The sequence below is a fragment of the Nycticebus coucang genome, chromosome 17 (genome assembly GCF_027406575.1).
Source record: "Nycticebus coucang isolate mNycCou1 chromosome 17, mNycCou1.pri, whole genome shotgun sequence".
Classification (NCBI taxonomy): Eukaryota; Metazoa; Chordata; class Mammalia; order Primates; family Lorisidae; genus Nycticebus; species Nycticebus coucang.
This window is the reverse complement of record NC_069796.1, coordinates 45,260,201-45,277,785: the sequence shown is the minus strand read 5'-3', so window position 1 is coordinate 45,277,785 and position 17,585 is coordinate 45,260,201. Positions and strand designations below refer to the sequence as shown.

Here is a 17,585-nt window from a genome sequence, read left to right as displayed (position 1 = left end):
TACTCTTTTCAGGTGTTATATACAATTTCACAAAATGCCAAAATCAGACAATGCTGTTCTTCAGACCATGATGGTTAAAATAAAGAACACTCCATAATCATGACTGAACACAGACAAAAATATGAATGTTATCTGTTAAGTCTAGGCTAAAGTAGAAAAATACCAGTTAACTCCTGACAAATTCCTGGGCTGCAAGCCCTCAACAAAATGGAGTAAGTCTGGTTCACTCCCAAGATAGATGGGAAAGTACTCACTAACTTCTTGCTTGACTAACTCTTGAGTCTGGGAAACAGAGTATCCCCAGATTGACCCTTAAACAATACCAAGGGGAGAGAATACTGAGAAAAAGATGTATGGAGGTGGGCGGAGCAAGAAGTAGGGAGCCAGTCCCATATGCCAGAGGTGGCGTGTTCAAACCCAGCCCCGGCCAAAAAAAAAAACATACACACACACAAAAAAAAAAGATGTATGGATGAAAAGTACTGGAACTAAAATGTGTAGGAACATATTAAAACAAAGATGTATGATATGTAGCTAATTAACTACAAAATTCTGCCTCAGTACAATGCTTGCTCGCTACCCCACCAGAATGCACCTGGACAGCCGGCATGCCAACCAGGATACAGACCAAGCCTTAAAAACCTGACTCTTTAAGCACTCAGGGCTGCTCTCAGAAACCCCTCATTGGGACACTGAGGCAGTCGCCAGCCGGCTCTCTTGCAAATTCGGCTTGTCTGGTTTGTGTGGTCTCTGAGGAACTCCTGGGCACAACATATCCAAACCATAAAAATGACTAAACATCTCTTTATCCCATTAACAACTGCTGCTTCTTTATCAATTACTGCTTTCCCCTCATTCTAGTCTTCACTCTTTCTATGTAAGATTTACTAAAATACCCTGCCGCAAAATTTATTCTTGTTTCCTTAAACCCTCTTAAATCATCAAACAGCCCAAATCCTAAAATACTCCTGTAAACACTCCTGGTTTCACGTGTTCTCCCTCACTAAATAATAAATGCAACTTGTTCAACTTCATGTTCCTGATGTCTCTGGCTGAGGGTATTGTAAGTTGTTCTCTGTAAGTGAAGTAACAAACAAAAACTTACGTTTCTCATAACTGGAAACCCTTCTAATACTTCAGCCACTTTGTAATCATAATCTTAATATTATACTTAATCAAATGTTACAAGTTTATAGTTGAATATAAGACAATAGCTGGCTCGCAGATCTGACTCTGCAAGCAACCAAGAGGTGGCAATTATCACTGTGATAATTTTAGTATTTGAATTCCTTTCTTCTTCTGAACAGATAGCTGTCTAATTTTCTCTTTAAGGTACAGTTAAGCTACATGGTACGCTATAAACTCTCCAGTTCAAGTTTTCCCTTCTATACTCTGTCCTTTTCTTTTTCCTTTTTAGAGAGTTTCACTTTGTCTCGCTTGGTAGAGTGCTGTAGCATCACAGCTCACAGCAACCTCCAGCTCTTATGCTTAGGGAATTCTCTTGCCTCAGGCTCCTGAGTAGCCGGGACTATAGGTGCCCGCCACAACGCCCGGCTATTTTTTGTTGCAGTTTGGCCAGGGCCAGGTTTGAACCCGCTACCCTCAGTATATGGGGCTGGCGCCCTACTCACTAAAACACAGGTGCCACCCCATATACCGAGGGTATATGCCCTTTTCTTTCTTTTTTTATTTATTTATTTTTATTTTTTATTTTTTTGCAGTTTTTGGCTGGGGCTGGGTTTGAACCTGCCACCTCTGGCATATGGGGCCAGCGCCCTACCCCTTTGAGCCACAGGGGCTACCCTCTTTTTTTATTTTTTAATTAAGTTTGAAAACATGATATGAGAGAGGCAATAATATTCATGAAAATAAAATTCATGGAAAATTCAATTATGCAAATAATACATTCAAATGTAAGACTTCTCTCAATCACTACAACACAAAGTGGCTCATGCCCATAATCCTAGAACTTTGGGAGGCTGAGGAGGGAGGATCCCTCGAGGCCAGGAGCTTGAGACAAGCTTGGGCAACAGAAAGACCCTGTCTCTGCACAAAATTTAAAAATTAGCTGGGTGTGATAGCATACACCCCTAGTCCCAAGTACTCAGGAGGCTAAAGTAAGAAGACTGTTTGAGTCCAGGAATTAAAAAGGTTGCAGTGACCTATGATGACACCACTGGACTTTAGCCCAAGTAGCCAAAGTGAGACCTTGTCTCAAAAAAAGAAATAATAATAATAATAAATTAATAAATAGAAAAAAATTAAGCTACTTTACAAAGAAAGTCCCTCAGGTAATGTAAGAACTGCATAGTTGATGTTCATGTTATTATTTTGGGTTTGTTTTTCTTTTTTTTGAGACAGAGTCTCAAGCTATCGCCCTGGGTAGAGTGCTGTGGTGTCACAGATCATAGCAATCTCAAACTCTTTAAGCGATTCTCTTGTTTCAGCCTCCCAAGTAGCTGGGACTATAGGCAACCGCCACAATACCTGGCCTTTTTTTTTTTTTTTTTGGTTGTAGTTGTCATTGTTGTTTGGCAGGCCGGGGCTGTATTCAAACCCGCCAGCTCCGGTGTATGTGGCTGGTGCCCTAGCCGCTTGAGCTACAGGTGCCGAGCCTTATTATTTTAGTATTAATATTTAAATGACAACAACTACAATTTACTGAGCACTAATTATGTACCAAGCATGTCTCTTTCATGCTTTATTAACATGAAGGTTTTAATTCTCCACAACAACTCAAGTTTATGAAAAGGAAATTAACACAAGTTATCTAACAAATTAGGAGTCAAGTTAGTCAGGTCTACTTGAATTCAAAGTCTTCATTTTTGTTTTTTCTTTTTTCTTTCTATAGTAGAATTTTTTTTTTATTATTGTATGGGATACAAAGAATTAGGTTACAATGATTGCATTTGTTAGATAGAGTTCTTCTTTTTTTTTTTTTTGGCCAGGGCTGGGTTTGAACCCACCACCTCTGGCATATGGGACCAGCGCCCTACTCCTTGAGCCACAGGCGCCACCCTAGATAGAGTTCTTATCATGGAATTTTTGAAACAGACAAAAGTATGGAGACTTGTATAAAACAGTTGAAATATCCATCACCAACCAGCAACCATGAACAATACATAAAATAATCTTCTTTTATTTATATCCCCAAATATTACACATTCTAATCCCAAATGCCGTATCATTTCATCAATAGTATTTCAGTGTATCTCTAACTGATAAGGATGCTTTTCAGTTTTTAACATAACCACAATACCATCATCACACTTAAAAAGATAGGAATACTTTTTAAACATCATTAAATATTCACATTTCCAACTTGTACTATAATTTTCTAAGCAATTTTTCCCATTCGAGGCTGTTATGGTCCATGTAGTGCAACTGGTTATGTCTATTTAAAGTTTCCTTTAATTCTTAGATTCCCTATCCATTTCTTTATTTTCCTTGCACATTATTTGTTTAAGAAACTAGGTCACTCTTGCAGAAGTATCCCCCATATGACTCTGTGGTGCCGTTCAACATGTTCCTCCGTCCCCCAAATTTCCTTTAAATTAGAGTGGGTAGATACAGAGCTTTGATGAGATTTTTTTTTTTTCTCTTTGACTAGACTCTAGTACTTTTTGACAACTTCCTCCTTTCTGGTTTGACAAAATATTCGAGGTTCACCTGTAACAGTGCCAGTCCCAACCACTTTGTGAAGGACTCCTGGTTCCTTTTCTAGATCTCTTCCACGAAGAGACTTAGGAAATTTGGGAAGTTTATTTTGTTGTTTTTAAAAAATACTTTAACTATCACACTAGAAAAAAATTTTTTTCCTTGGGGCCGTGGTATTTTATTATGAAAATAGAATAAAAAATTCTAAAACAAAATGATTGTTTCTAATTTAATGAAAAATTTGTTTTTTTCTTTTCTTTTCTTTTTTTTTTTTTTTTGAGACAGAGCCTCAAGCTATCACCCTGGGTAGAGTGCGGTGGCATCACAGCTCACAGCAACCTCCAATTCCTAGGCTCAAGCAATTCTCCTGCCTCCGCCTCCCAAGTAGCTGGGACTACAGGCACCTGCCACAACGCCCGGCTATTTTTTGGTTGCAGTCGTCACTGCTGTTTGGCAGGCCCAGGCTAGATTCGAACAAGCCAGCTTAGGTGTATGTGGTTGGCGTCTTAGCCACTTGAGCTACAGGTGCCGAGCCTGTTTTTTTATTTTCTGTGCTTGAGTTAAATGTGACATGAGAAAGGAGAGACATGCAGACTGACAGTGAAAACAATAAACAGAGGTTTCACAGCTTTATGGGGCCCTGGGTTGAAAACTAGCATGAGTTGAATGATATGACAGTTACTATGTTAAAGGTAAAACACAACTTGAGTTTTTACTTATACTTTCAATTCAAATGCAGGACTACAATGTTTTTACTTAATCTCATATATTTCTCAACTGTTTTCAAATGTACCGAAAATCTGAGTTCTCAATGATATATATCACAGAATTCCTCAATTTATTCTACAATGTTCACGAATCAATTTTAGAATACCAACCATTACTAAGGACATGACTGCTAAAAAGAGCTTTTATCACCACCACCACCACCACCACTACTACCACCACCACTGCTTTCTGTCTTCAGGGTATATCCAATTAGGAATATACAGACAAATTACTATGCTTTATAGCACTCTCTATTTATATATTAGTTCACTTGTTTAATTTTTCTTTTTAATTTCTAGGGATTACTTCTATATCATTTAATTTTATTTTATCAGTACCATGTGCTAACCAATTGAGCCACTGGAGCTCTGATTTTATTTTATAATTATATTCAGCATTTACATGATTCCAAGTCAAACTTACAAAATAAGAGATGGTCGAAGGGTATCTAAGCTTCTTCTATACTTGCTGTTATCACATCTAAATTAACTTTTTCTTTTTTTATTATAAACCAATAATTGCATTTGTAGAATGCTTCCACCTTTAGTTTTTTACACCAAAAGTGCCCAGCTATACATTTTTCTCTTCCAATTTGCTTTTTTTCTTAATATACCCTGATAATCACTCCATTGGTACACATAAAAACATCCCTCATTGTTCTGGAAGACAGCATACATACTCTACTGTGCAGATATACTACTACATTTTAACTAACCAGTCCCCTACAGATGAGCATTTGGGTTGTTTCCAGTCTTGTGCAATTTAGAGTCTACAATTACTAGCCTTGCACATATGTCTTTTTCATATTTTGGCTAGTATACCTTTGGCATAGACTCTTAGAAGAAAGATTATTTTAGAATAAATGCATATATAATTTTGCCAGATACTATACTGTCAAATTTCCTTTCATGGGAGGGGGGGTATCATTTAGCACTTCTATCAGAATCTAAATCTCAAATCCATCTGGAATTTATCCTGGTTTATAATGTAACAAAAAAAATGGATCTAACTTTATTTTTTCCACATGGCTATCCAGGTATCCCAATACCAAAAAGTCTAGCTTCCTCAGTGACTTGGAATACTTTGTTATTTAATAAATTTCTATTTGTAATTGAGTCTATTTCCATAATTTTCTACTCTGTTCCACTGCTCTATTCATGTGCCAATATTAAATTGTTTCAATTATAGAAACTACATTTTTAAAAGAAGAAACTGGGGCGGCGCCTGTGGCTCAAGGAGTAGGGCACCGGTCCCATATGCCGGAGGTGTCGGGTTCAAACCCAGCCCCGGCCAAAAACACACAAAAAAAATTAAAAAAAAAAAAAGAAGAAACTCTGTAGTATTTCAGGGGCAAGCCCTCCTTGCTGTTCTTTTTCAGTTATTTTCAGCTCTCTTTGCAATAATCACCATACTTGAGAGTCATCATATAGATATACTGCTAAAAGAAAAAAGAACTGTTTAAAATATATTTCAAAGTATGTTTTATTGTGACAGAATACACTTCACTATATTTATAATTATACACACACACACAAATATAATTTTATTTTTTTTGAGACAAGAGTCTCGCTTTATGAACCTGAGTGCCATGGCATCATAGCTCACAGCAACCTCAAACTCCTGGACTCAAGCAATCTTCATGCCTCAGCCACTCTAATAGCTGGAACCATAGGTACCCACCACAACGCTTGGCTAATTTTTCTATTTTTAGTAGAGAATGGTCTCACTTTGTAGAGGGTAGTCTCAAACTACCTGCCTAAGCTCAGGCAATCTACCCAACTCGGCCTCCCAGAGTGCCATGATTATAGGCATGAGCCATAGCAACTGGCCTATATTCCTAATTATTTTAAAGAGGAAAATAATTAAAGAAATGAACTAATGAAAAAATTTACCTATTAATAGCTAAAATTTTCAAATTCCCACTTAGCTTTGAGTATAAAATAAATTAAACTAGCAAATTTCTGATTGAAACTAGGGAAGTATACTCCCACACATAGGCCACTGTCACACTCATTTTGATTGAGGAAGTCAGACATTACAAATCTGGATGATAATAAATTTGTTAAGTTCCTTGTTAATTCACTGAATGCATGTAAATATACATGGGTCACTATCAAAGTTTTGGGACAGACTGTGTAATGATCCTTTATTTCACTTCCAAGAAACACAGTCAACAACATCCTTTCTGATTCATTCATGCAAGTTTCAACTTGCTCAGCTCAATGGTGTTGCTGGGAGAGCTTCATTTGTGTCCACTTCTTAATTTTTGTGTATCTCAAAACCTTTGCAATGACCCACAGTTTGAGGTTCACAGAAATGCATACCTGGCAATCCTCTCCAACACCACCAGACGGATTCAACAAGTGTGACGCGTCACTCTGGTTACCACTTGCATGTCCAAGACGATGTTTAACAGGAACTTTGTTAAGAACATATGCACCTGATGTCTGTGGTTTATTCATCATCTGCATGTACAAAATAAACAGTAAAATATACTGTTTAAAATATACAGTAAAAGTTTAAAAACAGGCCTAGGAATGGCATAAATTTAGGGTAGTGAGTACCATGGGGAAGAAGATAAAAAATGGGAATGAGAGGGTGCTTCAATTATCTGTAAAGTTTTATTTAAGTGATGATTATATTATTCATACGTTTTTGGATGTCTAAAACGTCACAAAAAGTACTTGCATATACATGCATAAAAATTATTATTTTTTAATGTGCCCTCCAGGATGTAACGTTCTGAAAAACTTAGGGGTTTTAATTGACAGTAGCTTAATATGAATAACAGTATGAAATGACCACCTCAAAAATATAATGCAATCTTAGGGTACATTAACAGAACATGGTCTAATAATTGCAGAGGTAATAGCATCTCTCTTTTCTACATATCCTGCATCTAGGGGAAGCATTCATCTCTGGGCTCTAACATGAAGTAGGATACAAACAAAGGTGAATGAAAGTTTAGATGTAAATGAACAGAAAAATAAACAGAGTTTAGGCTATATACTAAAAGGAATATTTTTTAAAGATCCAAATGTATTTAATCTAAACATAAGAATACCTAGGTGGAGATTATCATTTTTGTAAATATTTAAATGGCTCTAATAAGTGGTAGTTTTTTTCTTTCCTTCCTTCATCTATTCATTCAAATCTATTCATTTGAGTAGTAAGTGCCAAGCATTATTTTAGGCATTAGCGAAAGACTGAATACAATAGTCAATATCTCAATTATCTTGGAACTTCTACTCCAGTTTTAGAAGGAACAAAATTTGGCTTGGCACCTGTAGCTCAGCAGCTAGGGCATCAGCCACATACACCAGAGTTGGTGGGTTCGAGCCTGGCCCAGTCCTGCCAAACAACAGTGACAGCTACAACCAAAAAATAGCCGGGTGTTGTGGCGGGCACTTGTAGTCCCAGCTACTTAAGGGAGGCTGAGGCAAGAGAATTGCTAAAGCACAAGAGTTTGAGGTTGCTGTGAGCTATGATGCCACAGCCCTCTACCAGGGGTGACACAGTGAGACTCGTCCCAGAAAAAAAAAAAAAAAGGAACAAAATTTGTTTACAGGGAAAGCAGGACACATGGGTGGATATAAGGGAGATTGAGTCTAACGCAAAATAAATAAGTAGTTCTAAATCAGAGTTGTTCAATGATAGATGGTTACTATACCTTACTATCTATAAAAATCACTTAACAGTACTTGTTAAAAATGTATATTATAGGCACCATATCTGGAGATTGACTCTACAGGTTTGGGAAGGTGAGATCCAGAAATCTGTACCCAGGTTAAGTGATTCTGAATAGAACAGCACTCCTTAAACTTTGGGGTACATAACAATCACATACAGAGATTATGGAAACACAAATTCCTGGGCACCATTCCTAGTGATTCTCATGTAGTAGGTTGGGGTGAGGGCCAAGAATTTACATTTTTCCTCCAAGAATCTGCACTCCTAATAAGCTCCCAGGGGATCAGATTCTGCTGATCTACAGATCAAACCATGAGCTCTGATACAGAAGAACCAAGGACTATGAATTGAGACATACTGATCTAGAGGGCTGGACTAGAGGACCTTTTATTTCCAATGAATAACATTACCTTTTGGATACCTCCATGTACCGTGGAGGGAGGCGACTGGGCCACCAGCACCTGCTGCTGATGAAGATGCTGTGGCAGGTGATGGTGCTGCTGTGAGAGGTGACTAAGCGTTTGCTGTTGTTGCAGGAGGAGTTGTGTTGGGGACTGTAGTGATGGTTGCTCATTATTTTCCCTATGCCACAGAACTCGAATGAATCTGTTGTTTAGAACTGCTTCTGTGCTAGAAATAGCTTTCCTGGCCTCCTCATTGGTGAGATATTGAATGAGGGCTGCTTCTGGATCACCCTTAAAAGCAACCTTAAAGAAAATAATAGAAACAACATAAATTCCCAACAACAGAAAATAGTTAAATAAGTTATGGTGCATTGCTATGTAATAAATTGTGCTCCCACACCCGAATTAATATGGAGCCCTAAACTCCAATGTAACTTCATTTGGACACAAGCTTTTAGGAGGTAATTAAGGTTAAAAGAGCGCATAAGGATATAGTGCTAATGGATATAATTAGTACCCTGAAAAAACTGGAAAAGATCTCCTTCTCTCTTTCTCTGTCATTTGAGACTACAGCAAGAAGCCAACTGTCTGCAAGCCAGGAGAGACCTCACTACAAACTGAATCTGCCAGCACCTTAATTAATCTTCAATTTCCCCACATCCAGAACCGTGAGAAAATAAATTTCTGTTGTTTCAACCACACGGCCTTTCGATCTAAGATATCTGGTATAGCAGCCCAAGCAGATGAATTACAACTATCTACATTAAGCTATCTAAACTTCTCTAAATGCCATAAAGAATAGGGACCTAGGAAAAATTTAAAAGGAAAAAAACATAGACCTTGGGTACAATTACATCTTTTGTATTTTTTAAGCATGTGAAGTATTTTTTTTCCTGTGACTAGGAGCAAAATATGAAACATTTTAAAAAAGAGAATGTGTGTGTGTGTGTGTATATATATATGTGTGTGTGTATATATATATATGTGTATATATATATATATATATATATATATATATTCTTCCATATAAATAAATAAACCCACATCTTTTAACCAAAAGACGCCAGCACTCAGAAGGCTGAGGTGGGATCCAAGTCAACACCAGCCTGGGTAACATAGCAAGACCCTCATCTCCACTAAAATTAAAAAAAAAAAAAAAGAAAAGCTGGGTACAGTGGCACATGCCTATATGTAGTCACAGCTACTTGGGAGACTAAGGGGGAAAGATCCCTTGGGCCCAGGAGTTCGAGACTGCAGTGAGCTATGCGCATACCCCTGCATTCCTGCCTGAGTGACAGAGAAAAAATTCATCTCAAAAAATAATAAAAGAGCTGGTCAAGGTGGCTTACTCCTGTAATCCTAGCGCTCTGGTAGGCCGAGGTGGGTGGATTGCCTGAGCTCACAGGTTCGAGACCAGCTGAACCAGAACAAGGTCTCCTCTCTAAAAACAGCTAGCCATTGTGGCAGGCAACTATAGTTCTAATAATTGGGAGGCTGAGGGAAGAGAATGACTTGAGCCCAAGAGTTTGAGAATGCTTTTTGAGCTACGACCCCACGCCACTCTGCCAAGGGCAACAGCTGGACACTCTGTCTCAAAAAATAATAATAAATAAACAAAAGTTGAAGTCATTATTGCCAATTTAAAATATTTGAGTGATCTGTTTTTCATTTCTGTTTTAATGTATTTCCAAATACCTGTAAAACTAAATATGTATTACTTCTGCAGTCAGAAAAAAAACTGCTTAAAAACCTCTTAAAAAGAACACTTTAGTTCAATTTTTTAAAATAACAGGTCCCCTAATACTATGTGTACCTTCTTTTTATTATTTTTTTGAGACAGAGTCTCACTATGTAGCCCTTGATAGAGTGCTGTGGCATCACAGCTCACAGCAACCTCAAACTCTTGGGCTTAAGCGATTCTCTTGGCTCAGCCTCCCAGGAGCTGAGACTATAGGCACCTGCCACAAGGCCCTGCTATTTGTTTGTGTTGTTGCAGTTGTCATTATTGCTCTAGCTGGCCCAGGCCAGGCTCAAACCCACCAGCCTCAGTGTATGTGCCTGGCACACTACCCACTGAGCAACGGGCACTGCCTACATGTACCGTCTTAAACCCAGATATATTGTGGTTTGATGACAACAATACCCTCAATTACAGCATAACATCCTGTCAAATACCCTCAAATACAGCATAACACCCAACCACAAATTCAAGTATCTAACTAGCAGACAGTGAAATACAAAAGCTACCACTTATTTGATCTTGGATAACAGATTACACTGCCTAAAATTCTCAAGATTAGATTCATCCTCCACCAATTACTATTTCACCACATATAAAAGTCAGTCAGTAGGTAAGATTACAATAAAAAAATCTCAGCTACCTAGATTATTAATACAAGTTAAAAAAGAAGCCATTTAAGGCTGGGTGCGGTGGCTCACACCTAGAATCCTAGCACTGTGGGAGGCCCAGGTGGGTGGACTGTTCAAGCTTACAGGTTCAAGACCAACCTGAGCCAGAGCAAGACCTCGTCTTTAAAAATAACCAGGCATTGGGGGTGGCGCCTGTGGCTCAGTGGGTAGGGCGCCAGCCCCATATACCGAGGGTGGCGGGTTCAAACCCGGCCCCGCCAAACTGCAACAAAAAAATAGCCAAGCGTTGTGGCAGGCGCCTGTAGTCCCAGCTACTCGGGAGGCTGAAGCAAGAGAATTGCCCACGTCCAGAAGTTGGAGGTTGCTGTGAGCTGTGACGCAACAGAACTCTACTGAGAGTGATAAAGTGAGACTCTGTCTCAGAAAAAAAAAAAGTCATTTGTTCAAAAATAGAACTATGAGGCTCGGCGCCCATAGCTCAGTGGTTAGGATGCCTACCACATACACCGAGGCAGATGAGTTTGAACCTGGCTTGGGCCTGCTAAACAACAATGACAACTGCAACAACAACAACAAAAAAAAAAAAACAGCCAGGCATTGTGGCCAGCACCTGTAGTTCCCGCTACTTGGGAGGCTGAGCCAAGAGAATTGCTTAAGCCTAAGAGTTTGAGGTTAATGTGAGCTGTGACACCACAGCACTCTACTGAGGGCGACATAATGAGACTCTGTCTCAAGAAAAAAAAAGAAAAAGAATAGTACTATGAACAAAAATATAGTAATGTCTTTCAGAAAGAGGTTACAGAAAGGAACTAAATAACTTCACAAGAACATGTGCAGCTTACCAATTTCATCGTAAAAGTGAGTATACAGCTATACAGTAGAGTTTACAACACCTAACAGACATAATCAGAATCACCACTGACTCACTTAAGCAAGGTAAGCTGATACAAATACCTTCTAAGACCCATAAAATACTCACATTACATGACTGACATTAGCACATTTACCTGAATATTAACAATAGTTCCAAATTTGCTGAAGTGTTCATTGAGCTTGGTAATGTTGTTCAATTCCTGAGGGATTTTCTTGACTTCTAATTTGGTGTTTGTATACTGATTCTTTCGCAAGAATCCTGGTTTATTCTGATTGTTATTCCCTTGCCTGAAAGGAGCATTAATAGATCTTGATTAATTTTTTTACCTCATGCCTACCCAAGAGATACATCAACAAAGAATGTAAGTTTCTATTTATTTAAAAATGCCTTTTATAAGCCTTTAACATTATTAAAATATTATCAAGCAATTTTCAAATCATCCTTATTATATTGGAATAAAACCGGTTGAAGGAGCGAACAGCATTAAGATTTATAAAAAGAGATCCAACTGACAATAAAAATCACATGTTAAAAACAAATTACTAGGAGGTGGCGCCTGTGGCTCAAAGGGGTAGGGCACCAGCCCCATATGCTGGAGGTGACAGTTGGTTCAAACCCAGCCCCAGCCAAAAACTGCTAACAAACAAACAAAAAAAATTACTACGGGCTTGGCGCCTGTAGCTCAGCAGTTAGGGCACTGGCACATATATTGGAGCTGGTGGGTTAGAACCCAGCCCGGGCCTGCCAAACAATGACAACTACAAAAAAAAAATAGCCGGGCATTGTGGCAGGTGCTTGTAGTCTCATCTACTTGGGAGGCTGAGGTAAGAGAATCATTTAAGCCCAACAGTTTCAGGTCACTGTGAGCTGTGATGCCACGGCACTCTACCAAGGACAACATAGTGAGACTCTTGTCTCCAAAAAAAAAAATTACTAAAGTCATTAAGGAGTCTACTACTACAAGTATTAAAGTAACAATTGATCACCATTTTTTAGAAGTCTTTTTGAGTGTCTGTAAAGGTACAGATCTTTTTCTTTTCTATTTGTTTCTAGTTTCTCAATAATTTTAGGTGAAGAAATACCTAGGTACAAATACCTATTATGAATATTCTGTTATTTTTCAATTATCAGGACATTCTAAAGTTATTTCCTGGAACCCCAACTTTGAGACACATAATTTGAATGTTATTAATGACAACTCTTAATTTTATGAATTTAATAATGCAAAAAACAAAAACAATGACACTAATTAGATGTTACCAATTAGCAAGTTATCTTACTTTCCCAGCCAAGGTTTCTTGGTGAGTGGCCCTTCCAAACCACTCATAGCTCTTTTTCGACTATCTGGTTCAAGAACTACTCTGGTTATGTTGCTATTTATTGAAACAGGAACTGGTGGTTCAGTCTGGATCACAATGTTTGCAGCTGTTGGAGACAAAAATTCACATTACTGAGTATGAGGAGTTTCAAATCATTAAAATATTTAGTCTAATCTATTAGTATAGAGTATAAATGTCTTAACTCAATAATTAAGTAAACGAGATGAAGTATATATTAACCAGTGTGATGTAAGCATTCCTAATTCTATATGAAATCAGCACATTGTACCCCATAAATGCATTAATGTATACATGATCTATGTTTATGATTTAATAAAAAAATAAAATAAATAAAAAATATTTCATCTAAAAGCTTAAAAGTACTGTGAATAACTCAACTACTACCATTTCCTTTTTAAAAATGCCTAACAAGAAAAATTTCAAATGTCTCCTCCTTTTTAAAAAATGTAACCGCAAGTCTGAAAACTCAATAGTAACCCCAAAGTAATAACTGACAGGCATAGATCAATCAGTGGCTATAAAAAATAATTGGCATAAGCTTGTTGGGGAGTAAGTACCACTCCACAAATTACTAACTTGTTTTAGTAGAGAGATCAAACAATTACCATTTTAAATAAGCAAGCAAATTTAGCACCATTAATATACAGACATTATTTGCTTCCTGATGTGATACAACAAGAAGTTCACCACATCATAAAGATTAAATTTTATTAATAGAATTATGATTTTCTTGTATGAAAATAATATTGTGCTTATATAGAACTGTCTTATTCTTAGATGTAAGCTAAAGGATGTAACGTGTTACGATGTCTACCACTTACTTTCAAGTGGTTCAAGAAACAAAATATGAGGCTGGAGGTCAGGAGTTTGAGACGAGACTGAACAAAAGCAAGACCCCATCTCTGAAAAAAACTAGCCAGATATTGTGGTGGGCACCTATAGTCCCAGGTACTAGCGAGGCTAAGACAAGAGGATCACTTGAGCCCAGGAGTTGGAGGTGCTATGAGCTATGATGCCATGGCATTTTACGGAGGGCAACATAGTGAGACTATCTCAAAAAAAAAAAAAAGGGGGTGGCGCCTGTGGCTCAGTGGGGTGGGGCACCAGCCCCATATACTGAGGGTGACAGGTTCAAACCTGGCCCCCGCCAAATTGCAACAAAAAAATATCTGGGCGTTGTGGCGGGTGCCTATAGTCCCAGCTACTCGAGAGGCTGAGGCAAGAGAATCGCCTAGGCCCAGAAGTTGGAGGTTGCTGTCAGCTGTGTGATGCCATAGCACTCTAGGCACTCTACCCAGGGTGATAAAGTGAGACTCTGCCTCTACAAAAAAAAAAAAAAAAGAAACAAATATGTAACCGGGCATAGTGCCTCAGGCCTACAATCTCAGCACTCTGGGAGGCTAAGGCAGAGGACTGCTTGAGCACAGGAGTTCAAGACCAGCCTGAGCAAGAGTGAGCCCCCATCACTACCAAAGATAGAAAAATTAGCCAGGCATGATGGCACATACTTGTAGTCCAAGCTACTTTAGAGGGTGAGGCAAGAGGATTGCTTGAGTCAAAAGAGTTTGAGGTTGCTGTGAGCTATAATGATGCCACAGTACTCTACCCAGGGTGACAGAATGAGATGCAGTCTTAAAAACAAAAACAAAAAAACAACAACAAAAAAAAACCCACCACAGAAACAAATGTGAGGGGACGGTAGGAGAGGGAATTAAGAGAAAAGAAAACACATAAGCCTTCATACCCAAAGGTGACAAAGTAGTAATAACTGATAAATCTAAGTGAAGGCACTCAGATGTTCACTACATATCTTTTGGTTTTCAATAGTTCTAAAAATTTCCAAACTTAAAAGTGGTGAAGAAAATCCAAAACCAATACTCTAAATTGGCACATTTTCCTCACAACTTCAACTAAAATACTATAAAAAACTGGCCTTATAAAAGGTTACCTATCAGTAGGAAGAGGTATATTGAACAAAAAGTAAATTACCACAAAATTCTACCTCTTCTACCTGAGTACTTCCCCTAACGTTAGCAACTCAACCAAGCAAATAATATATCTAACATATGTAGGGCTGGATGCTAGGGTAGAAATATGGGGGTGGGGGGGGGGATTAATCTGTTCTGATTCATCTGTGTGACAGGAAAATTATGATGTAAAGATTCACTCATTTAGCATTTAGCTATTATACAGCTTAGCAATTGTAGTAAACCTTAGGTATAAATAAGTGAATACAATAGATATGATCCTTGCCTTTGTAGGACTTGTGTTCTCAGAAGGCTAATGAAAGAGATACCAATTATGATGACATAAAGCATTCTAGAATTGGAGAGATCATTATGTATTTCTAAAACAGTTATCATTACCACTTAACATTGCCTAATGCTTTTCTTTACTGAAGTGCATTATTAAACAAGAAAGACTAGAAGCTAAGTGACTTACCCCAAAGCAAGCCTGGAGAATATATATACTACATGACTTCTATACTGAGAGAATATCTATGGATTACTGTACTGATAAACCAGGCTAGTGGCAAAGGGAAGACTTAAAATCATTAAGAAATGAACTTTTTCACTAATTTCAGGTAACTGGGTAACAAAATACGCATTATAATAATGACAGAAGGTAAGAGGACATTCTTTGGAATTAAGAGTTGGGTTCAAATTTCAGTTCTGCTACTTAATAGCTGTGTGACCTTGAGCAACTTCTTTAACCTTTGTAAGCTTCAGTGTCTTCACTCGTAAGAAGAAAATAAAAAAATAGTACCTCTTTTATGGAGTTGTTATAAGGAACATGAGAGATATAAAGAAATGCACTTGGTGTAGGTAGTCCTAATACAAAAACCGTTATTTTAGAGTTGTTAATAAATGGCCGTACGAAAGTTAATAAAATCGGGACAGAAAAGAAGGTAAAAACAGAAAAACATTCACCATGTGACTAAATCAGAAAACTATTTTCAGTATAGAACTGAAATTAAATTTTGGAAATCTATAGTAAGTTACCAAACTGAAATCTCCTCAAATTTGTTAACCAATCTTTTGTGGAAGAGGGGTAAGGAGATTATCAACCTATATTAAAGGTAGATACTGGCTGGACACAGTGGTTTACACCTACAAATCCTAGCACTTCAGGAACAGGAGCATCACTTGAGGCCAGAAGTTTGAGAACAGCCTGAGCAACATAGCATGATCCTGTCTCTATGAAAAAGCATAAAAAAAATCAGCTGGGCATGGTGGTGCACACCTGTACGTCCAAGCCTGAAGCAGGAGAAATGCTTAAGCCCAGGAATCTAAGGTTTCAGTGAACTATGATGACACCGATGTACTCCAGCCAAGGCAACAGAGTAAGAGACCCTGTTTAAAAGAAACAAAAGCAAGCCAGGTGTGGTGGCTCACACCTATAATCCTGGCACTCTGGGAAGCCAAGCAAGTGGACTACTTGAGCTCAGGAGTTTGAAACCAGCCTGAGCAAAACTAAAATCCCATCTCTACTAAAAACAGAAAAAAAACTAGCTGGGTATTGTAGTAGGCACATCTAGTTTCAGCTACTCAAGAGGCTGAGGCAAGAGGATCTCTTGAGCCTAAGAGTTTCAGGTTGCTGTGAGCCATGAGCCCACAGCCTGGGACAGTCTGCCTCAAAAAATAAATACATTGGCTTGGCACCTATGCACAGTGGTTAGGGCGCCAGCCACATACACCAGAGCTAGAGGGTTCGAACCCGGGCCCAGGCCTGCTAAACGACGACAATTACAATAAAAAATAGCAAGGCGTTGTGGCGGACGCCTATAGTCCCAGCTACTTGGGAAGTTGAGGCAAGAAAATCACTTAAGCCCAAGAGTTGTAGGCTGCTGTGAGCTGTGATGCCACAGCATTGTACCAAGGATGACACAGTAAGACTCTGTTTCAAAAATAAATAAATAAATAAATTTAAATTCAAAAAACAGCTTACATTTTATCCTGGTTTTGTTTTTATTTTAAATGTTCATGCCTAAGCTTTGTAAAGGTCCTATGTTATAGCTGAAATAGTAAGTGTTAAAAATGGTCAAATTACATTTTTATTATAATGCTTTAGGCTCTCAGTTATTATTAGCATGAAGCACAGCTCTCAGGATACAAGGTAGGCACTTAAATGATCAGCTCTTTGAGGGCGAGGAATCAATCACTTCACTTTTCTATATCTAATATCCAGCACAATGCTCAGCACATTAAAACATCCTAAAATCCTATATAAAAAAAGCAATTAAATAAAATTATTCTTTGTATTTTAAAATAAATATATTCTAACTATAGCTTTAAAATAAAATCTGGAGATAAGGTTATTAAAAAATATTTGAGGGGGCGGCGCCTGTGGCTCAGTGAGCAGGGCGCTGGCCCCATATACCGAGGGTGGCAGGTTCAAACCCAGCCCTGGCCAAACTGCAACAACAACAAAAAATAAATAAATAAAAATAAAAAATATTTGAGATGATTATAAAGCACCTGG

General features: G+C 38.1%; 1 protein-coding gene across 4 annotated transcripts in view; it reads right to left on the bottom strand.

Moving 5' to 3' along the window:
- The window catches only part of RBM27 (RNA binding motif protein 27), a 96,425-nt gene that overhangs the window by 21,607 nt on the left and 57,233 nt on the right, over nt 1-17,585 (bottom strand). For all 4 annotated transcript variants that reach the window (XM_053566897.1, XM_053566900.1, XM_053566899.1 and 1 more), the window contains 4 exons: nt 13,044-13,188; nt 11,897-12,050; nt 8,526-8,822; nt 6,750-6,890 (listed from right to left, as the gene is read on the bottom strand). In XM_053566897.1, coding sequence (XP_053422872.1) covers nt 6,750-6,890; nt 8,526-8,822; nt 11,897-12,050; nt 13,044-13,188 — 737 coding nt within the window. The remainder of the gene's footprint in view (nt 1-6,749; nt 6,891-8,525; nt 8,823-11,896; nt 12,051-13,043; nt 13,189-17,585) is intronic.